The 21341-nt window shown below is 36.9% G+C and overlaps 2 protein-coding genes across 4 annotated transcripts in view; both read right to left on the bottom strand.

Moving 5' to 3' along the window:
- Nucleotides 1–13907, bottom strand: part of SLC15A2 (solute carrier family 15 member 2) — a 45713-nt gene extending 31806 nt beyond the window's left edge. The window contains exons 1-5 of one of the 2 annotated variants that reach the window (XM_055570288.1): nucleotides 13894–13907; nucleotides 12188–12311; nucleotides 10262–10349; nucleotides 9317–9458; nucleotides 2436–2528 (exon numbers count right to left, since the gene is read on the bottom strand). In XM_055570288.1, the coding sequence (XP_055426263.1) occupies nucleotides 2436–2528; nucleotides 9317–9458; nucleotides 10262–10349; nucleotides 12188–12311; nucleotides 13894–13907 (461 nt within the window). Of the gene's footprint in view, nucleotides 1–2435; nucleotides 2529–9316; nucleotides 9459–10261; nucleotides 10350–12187; nucleotides 12312–13893 lie in introns of those variants that run through there. The other variant, XM_055570289.1, reaches the window with a different exon arrangement.
- Nucleotides 13908–20588: 6681 nt separating this feature from the next.
- EAF2 (ELL associated factor 2) overlaps nucleotides 20589–21341 on the bottom strand; it is a 53907-nt gene continuing 53154 nt past the window's right edge. For both annotated transcript variants that reach the window (XM_055568364.1, XM_055568365.1), the window contains exon 6: nucleotides 20589–21016. In XM_055568364.1, coding sequence (XP_055424339.1) covers nucleotides 20970–21016 — 47 coding nt within the window. In that variant the 3' untranslated portion in view covers nucleotides 20589–20969. The remainder of the gene's footprint in view (nucleotides 21017–21341) is intronic.

The following is a 21341-nucleotide window of genomic DNA, read 5'->3' as shown; positions in this document are numbered from 1 at the left end:
AGAAAGACCTTGTGAACCTTTATCCCACATATTCTTAGTAACCACAAAATAAAATCTTAAGTTAGTCATAACTAATGGAAGAAATGTCAGTGATTTCTGATGGGACAACAATAATAAGGTATCTCAGTTCAGTTCAGTTCAGTTGCTCAGTCGTGTCTGACTCTTTGCAACCCCATGAATCGTAGCACGCCAGGCCTCTCTATCCATCACCAACTCCCGGAGTTCACTCAGACTCATGTCCATCGAGTCGGTGATGCCATCCAGCCATCTCATCCTCTGTCGTCCCCTTCTCCTCCTGCCCCCAATCCTTCCCAGCATCAGAGTCTTTTCCAATGAGTCAACTCTTCGCATGAGGTGGCCAAAGTACTGGAGTTTCAGCTTCAGCATCATTCTCTCCAAAGAAATCCCAGGGCTGATCTCCTTCAGAATGGACTGGTTGGATCTCCTTGTAGTCCAAGGGACTCTCAAGAGTCTTCTCCAACACCACAGTTCAAAAAGCATCAATTCTTTGGCACTCAGCTTTCTTCACAGTCCAACTCTCACATCCATACATGACCACTGGAAAAACCATAGCCTTGACTAGACGGACCTTTGTTGGCAAAGTAATGTCTCTGCTTTTGAATATGCTATCTAGGTTGGTCATAACTTTCCCTCCAAGGAGTAAGCATCTTTTAATCTCATGGCTGCAGTCACCATCTGCAGTGATTTTGGAGCCCAAAAAACTAAAGTCTGACACTGTTTCCACTGTTTCCCCATCTATTTCCCATGAAGTGATGGGACCGGATGCCATGATCTTTGTTTTCTGAATGTTGAGCTTTAAGCTAATATCCATTAAATCTCAAACAAAATTCTTAACTCAATGGAGAATACATGTCTAGCTACATTATAAACACAAATATATATAACCTGCTTCTTGAACAAGTCTAATCCTCTCTGACCGAACCAACAAACGTCAGAACCTATCAAGATTCTCTGGCAGTATAAACATCAATAACTTAACAAAGAGGGACACAGCAACTGGAATATATAGAACTACACATAAATGGAAATAATTCAAGCTTTGAATATTAATTCTACAATATACTATAAAGAAGTATCATGGACATTTTTTAAAACTCTGTTAAAGTACAATGTGTGGATGGGTAAACAGGTGAATGAATATGGAGGGCATTAAGATTTTCATCTCTTCAAGCATATATAGAGCTTCTGTGAAAAGGATGCTAACTGAGAATTCTACAAGTCCCCAAATATTTAATAAAAACGCATGAGCTCAGATAAAGCAGGAAAGAGTTCAACTAGTCAAATATTTTTTCTTAACCAATTTGGTATAATAAAATAGTGACCCAGCAACCCCAATGCTGGGCATACACACTGAGGAAACCAGAATTGAAAGAGACACGTGTACCCCAATGTTCATCGCAGCGCTGTTTATAATAGCCAGGACATGGAAGCAACCTAGACGTCCATCAGCAGATGAAGGGATAAGAACACTGTGGTACATATACATGATGGAGTATTATGCAGCCATTAAAAAGAATACATTTGAATCATTTCTAATGAGGTGGATGAAACTGAAGCCTATTATACAGAGTGAAGTAAGCCAGAAAGAAAAACACCAATACAGTATACTAACGCATGTATATGGAATTTAGAAAGATGGTAACAATAACCCTGTATGAGAGACAGCAAAAGAGACACAGATGTATAGAAGAGTCTTCTGGACTCTGTGGGAGAGGGAGAGGGTGGGATGATTTTGGGGAATAGCATGGAAACATGTATAATATCATAAAAGAAACGAATCGCCAGTTCAGGTTTGATACAGGATCCTTGGGGCTGGTGCACTGGGATGACCTGGAGGGATGGTATGGGGAGGGATGTGGGAGGGGGGTTCAGGATGGGGAACACATGTACGCCCGTGGTGGATTCAGGTTGATGTGTGGCATAACTAATACAATATTGTAAAGTAATTAGCCTCCAATTAAAATAAATATAAATTAAAAACAAATATGACCACAAAAGGCAAAAAATATATATATATATAAAAAAATAAAAAATAAAATAGTGAGTGAAGTCGCTCAGTCATGTCCGACTCTTTGCGACACCGTGGACTGTAGGCCACCAGGCTCCTCCATCCATGGGATTCTCCAGGCAGGAATACTGGAGTGGGTTGCCATTTCCTTCTCCAGGGGATCTTCCTGACCCAGGGATTGAACCCGGGTCTCCCGCATTGCAGGCAGACGCTTTAACCTCTGAGCCACCAGGGAAGCCCAATAAAATAGTAGGTTGTAAAATAAAGAGACATCTCTAGTAAGATAGAGAAACATCTATAATGAATCCATGAAACATTTACCTGTCCAATGGAGAAAAGCGGTTCTTTTCCAATGAGGAGGTTTATGATTACAAGATATCTACATGATTTACATGATTTTACTTACGTGTGTAACATTTGTCCCCCCAGTATTGGTAAGGCACCCATGGACTTGATCACATGGCCAAGCACATACACCAAGGAGAGATAGATGATTGTCCTGTTGAGAAAGTTAAATCAGTCAGTCTAAAAACAGAATTCAGAGATTTGAGCAATACAGACTCAGAGTTCATACTGTTCTCAGTGCCAGGATAAATGGAGCAGGAGGAGGAAGGGGTGGAGGAGGAAAGAATTACATGAGAAATGCAAATATAAATAATAATGGTGAATGAAGCAAACAGACTAGAAAAAGGGACAGTAACTCTTCACCCTATAGCATTAGGGACATTCTTTTCTCATGCTTTCTGTTTTTTCCTACCTACCCCACACAGAGAATCCCTGATCTTGTACAGATACATCATGAACAGATTTGATCTGTAGTGAGAGATAATGTTTTAAGAAAGGAGAACCAGAAGAACAGGATATGTTTGACCTCAGGTTTTTTCCCAAGGAATGAGAAAGAATCATATAAACAGGAAAATAAGGGAACAAAGAACTTTCTTTAAACACAGTCACTGGGATAAAGAGGTAAAGGGTTTAATTTGAACACTTAGGTTATTGTAATCCCCACCGTAGTTTCCTCATGGACTATTTCGCAAGGGTAAGAAAGGAGCCAGGGCCTTTGAACATACTGTTCAGTGATACATAGCTCATGCAGTTGATAGGGACTTATTGTTATGCTGTTCTTTCTTTCTTTTTTAACTTTTTATTTTATATTGGAGTATATTATATTGGAGTATTTTATATTTTTTATTGGAGCATAGCCAACTAACATCGTTTCGGGTGCACAGCAAAGAAAGGGAGTCATCCATACATATATGTGTATCCATTCCCCCCAAACGTTATATTGTTTTTCAAAAAAAAGATCTGAATGACAACTAGTAAGTGAAAGAGTGAGGAATTCCAGTAGGAACCTGCGTTGAGATACACACACTGAAACACGGCATGCAATCAAATATACAATGTGTATTATGTGTATTGGGACACCAGAATTCTCTTTACATATAAGTAGAATATTAGTACTAGAAGGAACCTTAGAAATTATATAGCTTACTTCTGCAAATTTTAAAGTACCATGTGCTAAAGTGGAATAAAAAAAAATGGAATGAAGATAGCAAAGAGAGGCTGGAGATGCCAGAAACCTCAGGATGTGGATTTCTCATTCTAAATGCCAAATATTCCTAGGTTGGCTCACCAGGGAAAGGATCTTAGAGGGTTTATAATGGGAAATAGGAGATAAGAAAAAGGAAGGGACAGGCTTTCCTAAAAGGTCTTGTAGTGTCTTCTGGAGAAAAGTTTTCTTCATTGGAACAAAAAGAATGAATAGAAAGAAACGGAATAAAAAGTAACTGACAAAAGGCCAGCTATTATGAACACAAAATAGATGATGTATGCTAAATCATCACAGAGAAAACACAAAAGGAGTCTGAGCTGGAGTGATAGTCTGTGTTGGGAGATCAGGGCAATATCAGATTGTTGGACTAAACAAGTGAGAGAAGTATAACTGCCTTAAAAGAAAAACAAGCCTACCTTCTAGGTGAAAGATTCAAGGAATTAGTCTAAAATATGAAGAATATAAGTGAGGAAGCTAACAGCAGAGAACTTTAACAGAAGAGAGAAGTCAAGAGAGACTTGGAAATTCTGCATTTGAAATGCAGTTGTCATTGGGGATGTTACAGTCCTAACCACAGGACAGAGATCTGCTTCAGACAGACTTCAGTCTTCCATTTGCAAATGAGGAAAGTGAAAAAGTGCCATGTTAATTAGGATTAGAATTAGGTCTAGAACTTCTTTCTTACAGTCCGCATTCCTTCAGTTTTATGAACAAGTTAATGTGGAAAAAGGAAAGGGAAAAGGAAGTTTTAAATTTTATTTCTCCATAAGAATATAAAAAGCCAGAGACATTTTAAATTAGAGTTTAGGAACTGAGAAGGAGTATGTGCAATAGGCAGAGACCTACTGTGACAAAGGAAGAGACCTAGCATAAAGAGGGTCAGCTCGGACCAGACAAAAAAGATAGGGGGAAGGATATGCTATAGACCCACTCAGAGAAAGAGGAAGTGTAGAAAAGACATCCAAAAGTATATTTGGCAAAACACACTTAAGAGAGGGGTTTTTAGTGATTGCCATAATCAGGAGACCAGACTGACAGGCACAGGTCACAGGTCACAGGTATAAACCAACACTAGGGACTATGACTAAAAATGTTATTCTCTCTTAAAAGCAACTTGGCATCAAAAATAGCATCTGAGCATGTAATTAACCTTCTCAGTAGATACTTATAGAAACAGTAAAAAGCCAGTATCCATGTTTAAAAAATTGTTTTTCATTGTGTACCTACTGGCTACTCTCTCCTACATGTAGCCCTGAAGGAAGTTTCACCTCTCTCCTGACACAGTGAGTTCTTTGTACAAAAGTCAGGGACTGTGGGTGCCCATTTTCTCTTAACAAAGCTAGGATTCTGGGACTTCATATAGAGGAAGTACCTTTAATATATGCTGTGTACTAAATTCAGAAAATTGTGGTTTGAAGGTCTGAGCAATGTTTCTAATGTTACGGGAAATTTTTCATCCTAAAGCTAACTTCTGAAGAAAAGGAAAGGAGTTTGAAATATTTGTTTTCATGTTTTTGTCATCATTGTCTTTGAACATGTGAGCTCACCACACCCCCACACATCCCTAAAGAACAAGTTATTCATGTTTTCTCCAACCCACTTTCCTCTGAAAGAGATACCTATTCATCCCTCAAAGAATTTTGTTATTTTAAAAACAACCACAATACCCACAACAAAATAAAAGTCATCTTCACACCTGCCCACACCTACCCTCAGTCTTCTGCCTATGTTCATCTGAGGCTGATATATTTATTAACTGAAATGTTTTTTGTGGGCCTCCTATGTACCAGGCACTGTTTTAAGTGCTGTGGATAAAAAACTAAAAATGAGGCTGTCTTCTAAGTGTTTGGAAGAAGATATTAGATTCATATACACATAGTTATTATAAGAGAGAATTTGTCATGTGAGGGTGAAAAATAGGGAGTTCAGAGAATATTAGATTAATTCTGGTTAGTGGTGAAAAGTAAGGGGCAGAGGATATTCCATTGCATAGGTGGCATGTGAACTGAGCCTTAAAGAGTTTGGATGTGGAAGGCTGGGGAAGAAAGAGATTTCATGAAGTAGAAACAGACATAGAAAAGAGATGTTCCTGGCTATCATTAGGTAAATATTAGTATTTGGTTCATCTATTGGACATTCTTGAAAGGGAGTAAGTATGACAATAAGAGCAGAAAGGTAAGTTGGATGAGATTAGTAGACAACGTGTTAGTAGAAATGTTGAGCAGAGTAGTAATGTGAACGGAGATTTCTTTTAGGAAAATTAATTTGACAGTAGTGCAAGGATTCAATTATGAACAACGATTACGGGAAACAATGAAAACGTCACACATATCCATTATAATAGTCCAGTTCAGAGCCTCAAGAAAACCAAAACTAGAGTAGTGGTGACTCAGTGTTGAGGTAGGAGGAATATGAGACATAATATAGAAACAGAATTGGTAGAATTTAAAAGCTGATTGGATGCAGAAGTATAGGGAAGCTAGGAGAGAGGATAAGGTGGAATATCCAGGAGATGAATGCTAATGTGCAGTTACAATGCACACTTGGGGCTTGAGTGATAGGTTAAGATTATAGAGTTTGAGGAGACATCAGCATATAGCTAAAATTGACACCACGGAACTTGCTAAGGGAAAATCTGGAGAAAGGGAAAAGGGTAAAAGGTACACACTGGGGAAATGCCTACATTCAGGAAAGAGTGAAATAAACAAAAAGCAAAAAAAAAAAAAAAAAAAAAAAAAAACCTAAATTTGGAAGAATCCAAAAAAGTAAAAGAACCAGAAAATACAGTGTTAGAGAAGCCCAGGAAGTTTCAAGAATATAGGAGCAATAAACAGACTAAAATGCTCAACATGAATAAGAATTTACAAAAGATCACTCAGTTTGATGGCATCATTACCAGTGATCTTAGAGAGAGGAATTTCAATAGGATAAAAAGATGACTTATACTATTATTGCACTTACCATAATCTGTTCTGTATTAAAGCTAGTTGACCATGAGCAATGTGAAGCAGGTATTATGTCTTATCTGCTTATCCCTCACAGTTCTTTGGACAAATAGAAGCTGCTCAATAAACATTTATTGTATTAAAATCGATGAAATTAAATTGAATCTAACTGGATTATATTGCACTGCACTGTATTACTCTGCCCTAAGATGTCACCACCCTTATGGCAGAAAGTGAAGAAGAACTAAAGAGCCTCTTGATGAAAGTGAAAGAAGAGAGTGAAAAAGTTGGCTTAAAGCTCAACATTCAGAAAACGAAGATCATGGCATCCGGTCCCATCACTTCATGGCAAATAGATGGAGAAACAGTGGAAACAGTGGCTGACTTTATTTTGGGGGGCTCCAAAATCACTACAGATGGTGATTGCAGCATGAAATTAAAAGACACTTACTCCTTGGAAGAAAAGTTATGACATTACTTTGTCAACAAAGGTCCATCTAGTCAAGGCTATAGTTTTTCCAGTGGTCATGTATGGATGTGGGAGTTAGACTATAAAGAAAGCTGAGTGCCGAAGAATTGATGCTTTTGAACTGTGGTGTTGGAGAAGACTCTAGAGAGTCCCTTGGACTACAAGGAGATCCAACCAGTCCATCCTAAAGGAGATAAGTCCTGGGTGTTCATTGGAAGGACCGATGTTGAAGCTGAAACTCCAATACTTTGGCCACCTGATGCAAAGAGCTAACTCATTTGAAAAGATCCTGATGTTGGGAAAGATTGAGGGCAGGAAGAGAAGGAGATGACAGAGGATAAGATGGTTGGATGGCATCACCGACTCAATGGACATGGGTTTGGGTGGACTCCGGGAGTTGGTGATGGACCAGGAAGCCTGGCGTGCTGCGGTTCATGGGGTTGCAAAGAGTTGGACATGACCGAGCGACTGAACTGAACTGAAGGAGTGATAATGAAGAGTGTGAAAGGAAGGCAACAAATATTAAGTGATTCTTTTAAATTTTTGCAGGTAGTGACAATAAGACAAAGAAGATAGAAAAAGAAAGGTTAATAATGTTTTTTTTTGTTTACAGCCATAAGATATTTGCCATTATTTCTAGGACAAGACTACCTCTAAAGAAGAATTTGAAGGCAAGAGATGGAAATATTGAGGGTACAAAGATACCAATGAGAGTGACCTAGGTGATGGTGATACATATGTAAAAATTCATCCAATTGTACATTTAAGCCTTTCAGATTTGTATACTTTATTTAAGTTATACATCAATAAAAACAAATTCAAAATAATTAAAATTACCTCATGAAGGATTGAGATTGAGGGTACAAGGAGAGATGGCCAAATTTCCTCTGAAATAGTCAGGAAGCTATTGTTCACCAAATCCCAGAGCTATACTTTTTACAAGGCAGTCATTTTAAAAATAAATTAAAATACTATAAATATGAATCTTTTATTCTGTAACTGAATGAAGACCATACCATGGCTTATGCTTTTTTCTGCATATAATGCCATCCTTCTGTCTGGATGGACTCGGTAACTACTACTACATAAGGAGCACACATAGACCTCAGGCACCTGCCATCTCTCTCCCAAGAAACTATTTAGTACTGTGTTGTGGCTGTAGCACTACATTAGGTGCTGAATAAATACTTTAGAATCATGGATATATCTAGGCCAAAGTGAGATAGAAACCAGTGTTTACTAAAGAGGATTCCTTGGAACACTCGGTCTACAAGATACCCTGAAAAAATATTCCACAGTCAAACAAGTTTGGGAAATGCTACATATCATAACCTTCTCTTGGAGATTTTATAATATTAATTAGCATGTTAAACAGAGAAGGCGATGGCAACCCACTCCAGTGTTCTTGCCTGGAGAATCCCAGGGATGGGGGAGCCTGGTGGGCTGCCGTCTATGGGGTCACACAGAGTCAGACATGACTAAAGCGACTTAGCAGCAGCAGCAGCAGCAGCAGCATGTTAAAGGCTATAAGAAGTCATGCAGTAAAGATACCTTTTTAGCTTTATTCATTCTAGCATTTTCCCAAACTTATTTGACTATGAGAGCTTTATGTTCCTACATAACATTCTTTAGATCCTATACAACAAATTTTCAACAGAATGCACTTTGAGAAATGCTAATTTAGACAATTCCGTAGATGACAACTCCACAGAAAATACCTGAGTGATGGATTCCTGAGATCCATCTCTGTCCCATGAGAATGATATTATAGATGACAACTCTAACATTATCCCCAAACATCTCTTGGTGCTATTTTTAGGGACTTAAAAGATATTGAAATGAACAGACTATTCGTCTAACTCATGAAAATATTTATTATAGTTTTAAGAAAAAATCTACAGAAGGAGATTAGAAAAGAGAATCAGAGATGGTAAAAGAGCTGAAAATAGGGACTTTATAAGAAGATACTAAAAGAGTTGAAATGACTCAGTCTGGAGGAGAGATGGATAGTATATAAAATAACAACATTTAATTATACATTTTCTTGTGGGTAGCCATCTTACCACCTGAGATCAGAACAAGAATTGGTCTTAAACTTCAGAACAGAAGATTAAAATTAAATACAAGGAAAAAAAATAAAAATATTGGAAAAACTGATAATGAAGAGATAAAACCTTTCTATACTGTCACTCTGACAGAGATTCTTATTTATCATGGATGACACAAGTATATTCTTGCTTGGAAGCAAGAGGCTAGAAGAGATATCTCTGCATGTTTAATCTGTGAAGCTTCTTGGAAATGTAACCTCCCATCATCCTTACTTGAATTTTCCCAACCATGAGTCAGCAATGGCTGCTCCCAGGATGGGAGTGAAGTAACAGAGGCTGCTGAAGGCATGGTACACAGATGTGGAAGTGTTTTCACTCCAATGCAGGAAATACAGGAAATACAGGGTCAGCACAGCTAAAGCAAAAAAAAAAAAAATGAGAGACAAAACAAGGTAGATATATTAAAATTGTTTATGGAGGAAAAGAGCATTTGATAGGGTCTTTGCAGGTGATCTTGATCTTCAGCACTCCTATCAGTAGTAACTTCTGAGCAGCAGAAGCAGGGTCCCTCGGAGTTGTGAGGGTGAAAGGGGCTATGCTTAGTGTGTGTGTGTTACTCAGTCATGTCCAACTCTTTGTGACCCCATGGACTGAAGCCCATCAGGCTTCTCTGTCCATGGAATTCTCCAGGCAGGAATACTGGAATGGGTTGCCATTTCCTTCTCCCACGTATCTTCCCAACCCAGGGACTACACCACGGTCTCCCGCTTTGCAGGCAGGTGCTTTATGGACTGAGCCACTGCAATACACCTCCCTTCAGTCTTCATGCACATAGCATCATTTAGGCCAACCTGAAAGGTAACATGGCCTGATGTTATCTTTATCTAATATCTAATAATCCTTCCTTCTCCTTCCCAGCGACAATATAATCCATAGACCTAAGGAACAAAAATTAACAATGGAATGCTGAGGATGAGTTTTTCCACTTATATTCTCATAGGCTGTGTTCTGGTTTCCACTACTCTTCTTTGTTCTTGGCCTGTGTAAGTTAGAAGGTGAAATCCCACAAGGCATTTTTTGGAAGTCTTCACCAAAGGCAAGGACCAGCTGGATGAAGGTAAAGAGTAGATAAGAGAAATAAGTGCATATAAGACAGATTGTTACAAACATGGGGTGAGAGTGAGTGGAGAAAAGTAGGATTGGGAGACACAAAATTACCTTTCATGCCATAATAGGAAAAGCGCTCACAGAATTCATTCACCACAATGAAGACAATACTCAGTGGATAGTTGGAGCCACAGATTTTCTAGGAAACAAAAAGACACTGGTTCAAGCATGAACAATATTTCCCTATTTAGATCATTATACTGTTTTGCAACAGAAAAAACCATTAAGTCACCATGATAGGTCATGTGAAGAAGCAATGGTCCCTATGCTTCATAAAACAGCCAGTATCCTACTAAAAGTGCTTGCATTGCTGATTTAGCAGTCAAACAAGCTATTCTGAATATTCCTTTGTCCCTCAAACATTTAATATGGAGCTGCTCAGGCACTTCTTGATATAGACACTAGGACCTGTTCATCTTCCCACAGGTACTAAATGGAAAGCCTGGGGCACTGGGCAAGAGAATAATGATCCTTATTTCTAGGAACATAACAAAGAGTTGGCCTCTGGAACACTTGATGTCCAGGTAGTTACACTCAGATGTCAGTACCCTGCTTAGCTCTACGGTGTGGATTAACCTTTCTGTCCCCACTTGCCCCATTCACTGTGATGGGAGGAATCCTAGCAATATGAAGGCTTCCTGCCAGAAACAGAGCCCAATACAAATTGTTGAAGATTAAGATGATTGATCACCTTAACCTTTGGCAGAGATTTCTTAAGCCTTTTCAAATTAAATGTCCATTTGTTCTATGAAACAGATTCTATAATATTTTCATGCTAATCCTTTTGTGCATTAAAAGGACTATGCTATTGCATGCATGTATCAGAATAAAAGGAATATCACGTTTTACTTCAAATCCCTCTCATTATGATAGCCCAACAAACATGAGAAAGGGATGGAGATACGTGGCCTTGGTTCAATCAAATCATGAGATTTTTTATTACCTTTCCTTATTCATAAGATATACATGCATTTTTGTAAGTAGCCTCAAATTATTTGGGACCAGAAGATATACAACTAAATAAATGATTGATAAATTAATGTGTTCATTTTTTTAGACACATAGATATATATGGATATACATAAACAACCCTCCAAAGTATTAATATGCATTAATGTATGATAAAAAAAACTTTCTTAAAAGACACAGTGAATAGTCTTCTTACTTTCCCGGCTCACAGCTTGAGAATTATACAGCCTGAAGTTTGGTTAACATGGCTTCTATTAGCTATGTAACACTGTCACTGACTGTGTTAACATACTGCTCCAGGCCATGTCACTAAACCTGGCTTTATACTTCAGTTTTGTTATTACAAAGAAACTACCCACCTCTAGAATACTGCTACTTCTTTGCTTGTAAGTAAGAACTAAGTAAATACTGGCTAGTATTACTATACCCTCTCTACTTAACAGGATTTTGATATGAGGATTAAAAAAGAATTGGGAAATGTTTTAACAAGTATTAATATATAAAGTAAAACGTTATTACTTCCCTGTTTTTCTGTCCTTTCGCCCACTGTAAACTGAAACACATTACAGAGACTAGATCTATTCTAAAACTTCTCTTGGTGTGCAGCATAGACTCTGTGTACAGGGGAAACTAAAGGCTGAAGTTTTGGAGGTTTTTTGGTAAATAAAGAACAATCACACACAGTTCTCCAGAAAGGAGTACTTGCCAAGTTTCCCTGGACATGCAAAGTGCTTTTTTTTCCACCCCAGAGAAATTCAGAATATACAATGAAATAGAGCCAAGTCCTGGATATCCACTGAAGAACTCTGACCACCGCCTTCTGCTGCTTCCTCTCCTAAGTTGAAAGAAACTCCTGTTTAGATCTGGCTTATAGGTTCATTCTAACTTCAGGAGAAAATAGTTTTTAATACTCTAATACAGCTCAGCCTGAAGCTCCAGGGGCCAAGGAGGAGAACCAACAGAGTACGTCTGTTCCTGTCAGAGGCAGAGATGAATCCCAGGACTCACCGGAGATGACTTCTCTGGAAAGCTGGGGGGTTGAGGTGGTATCTCTTCAGTGGAGACAGGTAAAAAAAGAGTTTCCTTGGAATCATTTTTCTGGAAAGGATTCATGGCTGGCTCCTCTCTCTCTCTTCAAGCATTTGGCTTTGGTAGGCAGTTGGGACAGCTGCCAGGCTACTGTGAAAAGGGGGACTGGGAGGGGAAGAGGGGGTGGCTTCAGCAACCAGTTTTAACCCTGTGGGTGTCGGGCTTAAGTAGCTTCCTACGAAGCAGAAAGCTATATGGAAAAAAAAAAACTATTGGGTCTCAGAGACTAGTTTAAAAGAATGTTTATGTAAAAGGTAAAGCATGCGGAAGTGAGATACTGTAAAATGCTGGAGAACTGCACATGAGTGAAAAGTAGTTAGAAATATAATGCCTAGAACATAGACTGGAGCACAGATTTAAACACTGATTTCGGAGTAATAATAGCTGCCATTTATCACACACCAATTGTGTATATGTGTGTGTGTGTATACACACATATATTATCTTTATGTTCTTATTCTTACTACCATCCTCACTTTACAGGAACTAATATCTCAAGAGATTGCAATTTTTCCAAAGTCATGTGGCCATCAAGTGGCAGATCTGGAATTTTCGCTATGGTGTTATGGATAGATTAGTATCAGTAATGCCTGTGGTTATTACTTAGGAATGGAAGCTATGGAAATAGAAACATAGGAATGTAGGAGAATTGAAATGCATTGAAAAGGGAAAGATATCTCTAAAGTGAATTTGGAGAGATACAAAAAAAATGTTAATTTTTGGTTTTCAACATGGTAAAGTTCAACTGGAAATGTCTTATAAGCAATTAAAGAGGTGGAGCTAAAGAAAACAAAAAGAAAAGTTCAGTGATATACATTTGGGAATCATTCTTCTTTTAAAATTCATTCTCTGTGTTGTAACTTTCTTACCTCAAGATAAACCTATCCTTTCATCTGTAAATAAAATTTGATTTGTGTAAAAATTATGAACCAGTTATTTTCTAGGTACTATTACAAACACCATTTTTCTTAATATTCAGTGAATGGACTTCCAAATGACTCCAGAATACATTTAGTTCTTATCAGAGGAAGAACAGGATCAGACATGACTGTTAAATAATTATTATTTTTGCAAAGTCAAAGAGGTAAAAGAACAAAACAGTATGGTGCCCATTTAGTTGTCAGTCAAATGGAAAAGGAAAGAATGGCTAGAGAGAAATAAGAAAAATAAGGACTAAACCAAAAAAGAAGTCAGGAAATAGGAGAATGCATTATTTTATTTTAGAATATGAGAACCTATGATTCTATCCCTCATAAAATTCTTACATTAGCTACTTGAGTAATCTATTGACATATAAGACCAGGATAAACTCTACTCTTTCCTCCCTAAACTCTAACTCAGACTTTGACCATGTTTCTTTCTCAGCTTCTGTTACACTCCTCATCCTGTTTCTCTCCCATCAACCTTTACCCAAAGAAGAGTCCAGCTTCATTTCTGCTTGTGACATTAATGATTAAGCTGTAGTTATTCTTTCAGAAAGTACTGCCCTTTCTGACCTAGTTTGGTTAACGACTGGATACAAAACAAATGAACAGTCGGAAGTTACTAGCCAAGTTAACCACTAGAGGCACAGACGCCTTTAAGATCTAATTATATCAATGGCTCCTCCTGCTCTGGCCCTGTACCTCTGAAATAGCATTTGATATAGCAGAGCAGATGGAATAGCACCTGTATGCAAGGCAGCAACTCATTCGTGCTCATAGGTGCCCTAAATACCAAACTTTAGCATATTGGCATTGGATCTTTGATACTTGTTTGTTTAAGTGAAATTTTTCATTGATTATGGCAATACAATGCTAAGCATTCATAGAATCAAATAATATCAGAGATGGAAGAAATCCTAATCTTGTGGTATATAAACTTCCCTGATGATAAAAATCACTTATGGATATTTATATATATTTATATTTGTACATGTACTTATGTATCAATATATAAATTTCCAGGGTGACACACACAAATCTAAAGAGGTAGCTAAGAACTTGTATTTTTAACAAGCATCTCTGGTAATTCTTATATTAGGGATTTGGTGAACACTGGTTTGAAATCCCTCTGCTAATCTAGCCTGAAGAATATTACAGATGAGCTCAGACTAGAATCCCAGACTCTAAAACCTATTCTAGAGCCTTTTCTATTTTATCAAGATGCTTCTTGTACAGCATCATTTTTGCTAAGTTGAAATCAGGAAGATAAAAGGGAAAAAAATCAAAGAAAAAAGCAATTCATTAACAGAAATGAGTAAAAACTCTTCACAGATAAAAAAGAATAATAGAGTAAAATAATCTAAAATATCAATTATGAGTAAAAATATTTGTGACTCAATGATTATGACAGAAGAGAGTGATATTTTACAGTCATGTACAGAAAGGAGGCTGAAAGTCTCAAATGATAGATACTTATATAGTCAGAGAGAAGAGGCAAATATGAAATTAAAAGAGGACGTGTTTAGCAAACTATGAATACAAAATCATCACATAAAAAGACTGTATTTAAATATCAGCAAAAACAAATAGAAAAGGTAATTTTAAAATTATACCAGCTCTAATAGCATAAAACATACCTCAGAATAAATCTATTGAAAAATGTTTAAGACATCAATACATGCTACAATTAAAAAATAAGTTAAAAAATACATCAGTATTAAACACTCTAAAACATTATTGAAAGAAATTAAAGATCTAAATAAATGGAGAGACATACCATACTCATGATTTGGAAGACTCAGTAAGATGTCAGCAATCCCCAAATCAATCTATAGTTGCAACAAAAAAAATCCAACAGGTTTTGTGAATGTAGAAAATTAAAGGCTGATTTTTAAAATTCATATGGAGATGCAGAAATCTAAGAACAGCAAGGCAATCTTGAAGAACAATAACGGAGGATTTGTACTACCCAGTAGGAAATCTATTATAAAGCTATAGTAATTATAACAAGAGTGGAAATGACACAAAGATAGATAAGGCAACCAATGCAACAGAACAGAGTTCAGAAAAAGACCCACACACATACTTTGGCATTATTTAGGCCAAACATGACACAGCAGTGTCATGGGACAATGACAAATGGGACAAATGACTGTTTTCAATTAAAAAAAATACCATCTGGATACTCATATGGAAAAAAATGTTTACCTTTATCTTACATCATGAATAAAAACCATAAAAGAAAATAATATATAGATTACATTAATATTCAGTTCAATTTTGTCACTCAGCCGTGTCCAACTATTTGTGACCCCGTGGACTACAGCACTCCAGGTTTTCCTGTCCATCACCAACTTCCAGAGCTTGCTCAGACTCATGTCCATCAAGTCAGTGATGCCATCCAACCAGATCATTCTCTGTCATCCCCTTCTCCTGCCTTCAATCTTTCCCAGCATCGGGGTCTTTTCAAATGAGTTAGCTCTTCCCATCAGGTGGCCAAAGTATTGGAGTTTCAACTTCAGCATCAGTCCTTCCAATGAATATTCAGGACGATCTCTAGGATTGACTGGTTGGATCTCCTTACCGTCCAAGGGACTCTCAAGAGTCTTCTCCAACACCACAGTTCAAAAGCATTAGTTCTTCGGTGCTCAGCTTTCCTTGTGGTCCAACTGTCAAATACATGACTACTGGAAAAACCATAGCTTTGACTAGATGGACCTTTGTCAGCAAAGTGATGTCTCTGCTTTTTAATACACTGTCTAGGTTGGTCATATAGAGAGATTAGATTAATTCTACATAGATTACAGATCTGTTAAAGTTAAAAAAATACAGCTTTTAGAGGACAATGTAAGAGAATATCTTTTGGACTGATTAAGCCAAGATTTCATTTTTTAAGCTAAGATTTTTTTAAATAAGACATATAGCAACCATAAGCGATTAATATATGGTATAGCATTAAAATTGATAACTTTTGTTCACCAAAAGATACCATTAAGAGTAAAAAGACAACTCACAAAGTAGTAGAAAACAGTCATACTACATATATTGGCAAAGGATTTGTATCCAAACTACATAAATCACTTCAAAAATCAATGACAAAGGACTCATATTCAGATTGTAGGTCTTTTGCAATATAAATAATACTGCAGTAATAACCTTGCAAATTAGTCAAATGTATCGTAGAATGAATTTCTGGAAGTAATATTTCTGTGACAAAAAGTGTTTCATAATTTTTAGAACTGCCGATTCATTTCCCTGTTTTCTATTGAGTTGTTTGTCCTCTTCTTATAAGCTTATAAGATCTACTTTTATATCATTTATATTAATTCTCTTCCACCCTCTACGTTGCTAATAGTTTTTTACTGATTTTGTTTGTGGACTTTTAAAATATAACTTAAAAGGCACAAATCTTAAGTGTAAGACTGTAGTATTTTCTACATATGTATAACTCACACAACCACTACCCAGATAAGATTATATATATATATATATATATTTAATAAATATTTACTTACTTATAATATATATAATACATTATATACATTATATATTATACTACGACTATGAATTGATGATAAGGTGATGGAATTCCAGTTGAGCTATTTCAAATCCTAAAAGATAATGCTGTGAAAGTGCTGCACTCAATATGTCAGCAAATTTGGGAAACTCAGCAGTGGCCACAGGACTGGAAAAGGTCAGTTTTCATTCCAATCCCAAAGAAAGGAAATGCCAAAGAATGCTCAAACTACCACACAACTGCACTCATCTCACACGCTAGTAAAGTAATACTCAAAATTCTCCAAGCCAGGCTTCAGCAAGACATGAACTGTGAACTTCCAGATGTTCATGCTGGTTTTAGAAAAGGCAGATGAACCAGAGATCAAATTGTCAACATCCACTGGATCATGGAAAAAGCAAGAGAGTTCCAGAAAAACATCTATTTCTGCTTTATTGATTATGCCAAAGCCTTTGACTGTGTGGATCACAATAAACTGTGGAAAATTCTGAAGGAGATGGGAATACCAGCCCACCTGATCTGCCTCTTGAGAAACCTATATGCAGGTCAGGAAGCAACAGTTAGACATGGAACAACACATTGGTTCCGAATAGGAAAAGGAGTATGTCAAGGCTGTATATTGTCACCCTGCTTATTTACTTATATGCAGAGTACATCATGAGAAATGCTGGGCTGGAAGAAGCACAAGCTGGAATCAAGATTGCAGGGAGAAATATCAATAACCTCAGATATGCAGATGACACCACCCTTATGGCAGAAAGTGAAGAGGAACTAAAGAGCCTCTTGATGAAAGTGAAAGAAGAGAGTGAAAAAGTTGGCTTAAAGCTCAACATTCAGAAAACGAAGATCATGGCATCCGGTCCCATCACTTCATGGGAAATAGATGGGGAAACAGTGGAAACAGTGTCAGACTTTATTTTTTTGGGCTCCAAAATCACTACAGATGGTGATTGCAGTCATGAAATTAAAAGATGCTTACTCCTTGGAAGGAAAGTTATGACCAACCTAGACAGCATATTAAAAAGCAGAGACATTACTTTGTCAACAAAGGTCTGTCTAGTCAAGGCTATGGTTTTTCCAGTAGTCATGTATGGATATGAGAGTTGGACTGTGAGGAAAGCTGAGTGCCATGAATTGATGCTTTTGAACTGTGGTGTTGGAGAAGACTCTTGAGAGTCCCTTGGACTGCAAGGAGATCCAACCAGTCCATCCTAAAGGAGATCAGTCCTGGGTGTTCATTGGAAGGACTGATGTTGAAGCTGAGACTCCAATACTTTGGCCACCTGATGAGAAGAGCTGACTCATTGGAAAAGACCATGATGCTGGGAAAGATTGAGGGCAGGAGGAGAAGGGGACGACAGAGGATAAGATGGTTGGATGGCATCACCGACTCAATGGACATGAGTTTGGGTGGACTCCGGGAGTTGGTGATGGACAGGAGGCCTGGTGTGCTGCGGTTCATGGGGTTGCAAAAAGTCGGACATGACTGAGCGACTCAACTGAACTATGAATTTTGCCAGTCCCTTTGAAGAAGCTAACAACCTTTTTAGAATATATTTTTATAATATTTTTTTCCATTCTTGAGTTGCTAATTTTGATTCATCTCAACACATTGGAAATTATTAATCTAAATATTACATCAATGGTATGTAAATAATACAATTACTGAATTCTGACATGTCTAAGACTGCCGTCTTACCAAACTGTGGATGATAATACTTGATGAATATGTAATTCATAGGTCACACTCATACCCTTGTACAGATGCAATTTTACTAACTTTAGAGTTTCAGTGTAGTGTTCTGGAATCGTTCAAAGCCACTGATTTTTGTTCCTTTGTAGCCAATTTACTTTCACTACTTTGATACTTTTATTATCAGTTTCATCAAACCACTCAGAAAGGTCAAGCTAAAAGAATAATGAGATTATGTTAACTAACTTTATTTTAATAATCATTTCATATAAACACGTATCAAATCATCACACTATACAGCTTAAAATTATACAATGTTATATGTCAATTATTTCTCTATAAAGCTGGGAGAAAAAAGGTGTGTGCTTAGAATCATGTGAAGATTGTTCTGGCATAGAATGTCATATCTGAGAACTTGTCTCATCCCTATATTTTAATGTCTGAAAATGAATCAAATAAGGAGATAACTGGAGCAAAGAAGATATTATCTCATTCCTCTCTAAGCTACTCATATTTAAATGAGTGGGGTATAGAGAATGATATACTATGTATTCAATCCATCAAAATGATCTTTAAGAACATGTTTAATTTATGTGGGAAATAATAAAAGGGGGAAGAGATGAGTTATGGAGTCCAGAATGGCAGTGGCTAAAAGACAAGGAAGGGAAAAGCCTGTGAAAATAGAACAAAGGAAGGTCCGAGGACCAGAGTGAGGGCCTCAGGTAGAACAAACAGCACTCCTGGCTAGCCCAATTTACATAGGGCAGGCCCGGGGGGAGGAAAAAACATAAAAAGAGGAGCCAAAGGGCCGGAGGCCTCCCTTTCACCTCTCCCACACACATGCTCATTCTCTCTCTCTCTCTCTAGCCCCTCTCTCTTCTCTTCATGTCTTTGGGTCAGCATGCCCTCACGCCTCGAGGATGTATTTTCCTGCTATTTTCTAAACAAAATTGAGCTGTAACACAAAGCTGTAACACTGATCTGTCTAAGACCTATAACACTCTCTGTCCAAGACCCGAGATCTAGAACATGGTCTGTCTGAGAGCTGTGACGCGCTGAGGGCTTTACCGTCCATTGATTCAAATTTTTGTTGAGACGAGACAGAACTGAAGAGAATACACTCGCCTGACATCTATCAGTTCAGTTCAGTATGTGTGTATATATATACACACACACATGTATGTATATTTATATATACATATACTTATATACATATATATATATAGCTAGAAAACTTCCTATGATAAGAGGTAATGTTTAATAAAAATTTTTTTCATAATTTCCAAAACTTGGAAGTAACCAAGATTCCTTCAGTAAGTTAGTGGATACATAACATTATATCTACATAATATAATATTATTTGCACTAAAAAGAAATGAATAAGACATGGAGGAAACTTAGGTGCATACCAAGCCATGAACAAGACATCAAGGAAACTTTAAGTATGTAGGTGAAAGAACCAATCTGAAAAGGCTGCATAATGTCTGATTCCAATTATAAGATATTCTGGTAAAGGCAAAACTGAGACAGTCAAAAGATCACTGATTGACAGGGGTTGGGATGTGGAGAAATGAATTGGCAGAGCATAGGATTTTTAGGGCAGTGAAACCACCCTGTATGATACTACAGTGGTGGACAAAGGTGCGATTATACATTTGGTAACACCCATAGAATACAACACAAAGAGTGAACTCTAATGTAAAATACGGACTTTAGATGATGATGTGTGAATGTAGGTTCATCAATTATTTAAAAAGAGACCAATCTGGTGCAGGATGTTCATAGTAGGGGAGATTATGCATGTATGGGAAGAGGAAGTATATGAGAAGTCTCTGTACTTTCTGCTCAATTTTGCTGTGAAACTAAAACTGTTCTTCAAAATAAAGTTTATTATTTAAATAAAAAACTTGCTGTTCATTAGTGACTCTCAATCTGGTGTTTATTTCCCTCAAATTCAAAAATGCTACAGGTATAAAGATTAAGTATTTATCTCATTAACATAACTGCTTATTTTTATCTCAAAAGCAAAATAAAAGTTTTAAACAATATCAAAGAGATGAGAAAATGATAAAATATGTGAGCAATAACAATTTCATTAAAACAACTACTTAGCTTCATCTTTACCCTCAATTTTAGCTTAATTTTCAACCAAAATTTAAGGAATATCAGAAAGGCTCAGAGACATAATTAAAACCAGCGCATTTATTACAAATCAAGTTTTGACATTTCACAATTGAAGACAGGAGTGTGGTAAAACAGAACAGTGAACTTGAACTTTAGAACACCTGATCTGCCACTGGTTAACTAACAATACATGGGCAAGTAACTTAAACTCTGAGTTTGTTTTCTCATCTGTAAAACTTCATAAAAGTTTTGTTAATATTAAATAAAAACACATGAAAATGCTGGTACCCATAAAAGGTAAAAAATGTAACATCAACTGAAAATTCTGAATCAGATTAAATTTATTATCAAAGTTAGGATACATTTTCCTCAGTCTTAGAAATTTTTATTCCTAAGATAAATTATCACATCTTGCAAATTTTACACTTATAGCTGAATATTTCTTCAGTCATCACTGTCACTTCCTGATTCACTCAGCTGCAAATCATTTCCTAAAATAAAAAAAAGCAAAACAATAGTAATCAAATATTTAATATTTTAATGTTTTTTGATAACACAGATATTTTGCAATATATAACCCCAAGGTGATCCTGTTTAGTCAGCATTACATTCTTAAATTATAGAATAAGCAATCTGATTATTAGTCACATCAGTAGTAACTCTAATTAATAATGCCTGTAAAGAAAAGACAAACCATTAATCTTCAGCACAGTTTTAGTATCACTTGGTGTCTATTTTAGTCTTCTTTCACACACCAACATCACCCTTCTTTTATACCACTGACTTAATTACGTAAGAAATGAGAAAAGGTAGTTT

This window comes from Bubalus kerabau, chromosome 2, assembly GCF_029407905.1.
Source record: "Bubalus kerabau isolate K-KA32 ecotype Philippines breed swamp buffalo chromosome 2, PCC_UOA_SB_1v2, whole genome shotgun sequence".
Lineage (NCBI taxonomy): Eukaryota > Metazoa > Chordata > Mammalia > Artiodactyla > Bovidae > Bubalus > Bubalus kerabau.
This window is presented reverse-complemented; position numbering and strand designations above follow the sequence as displayed.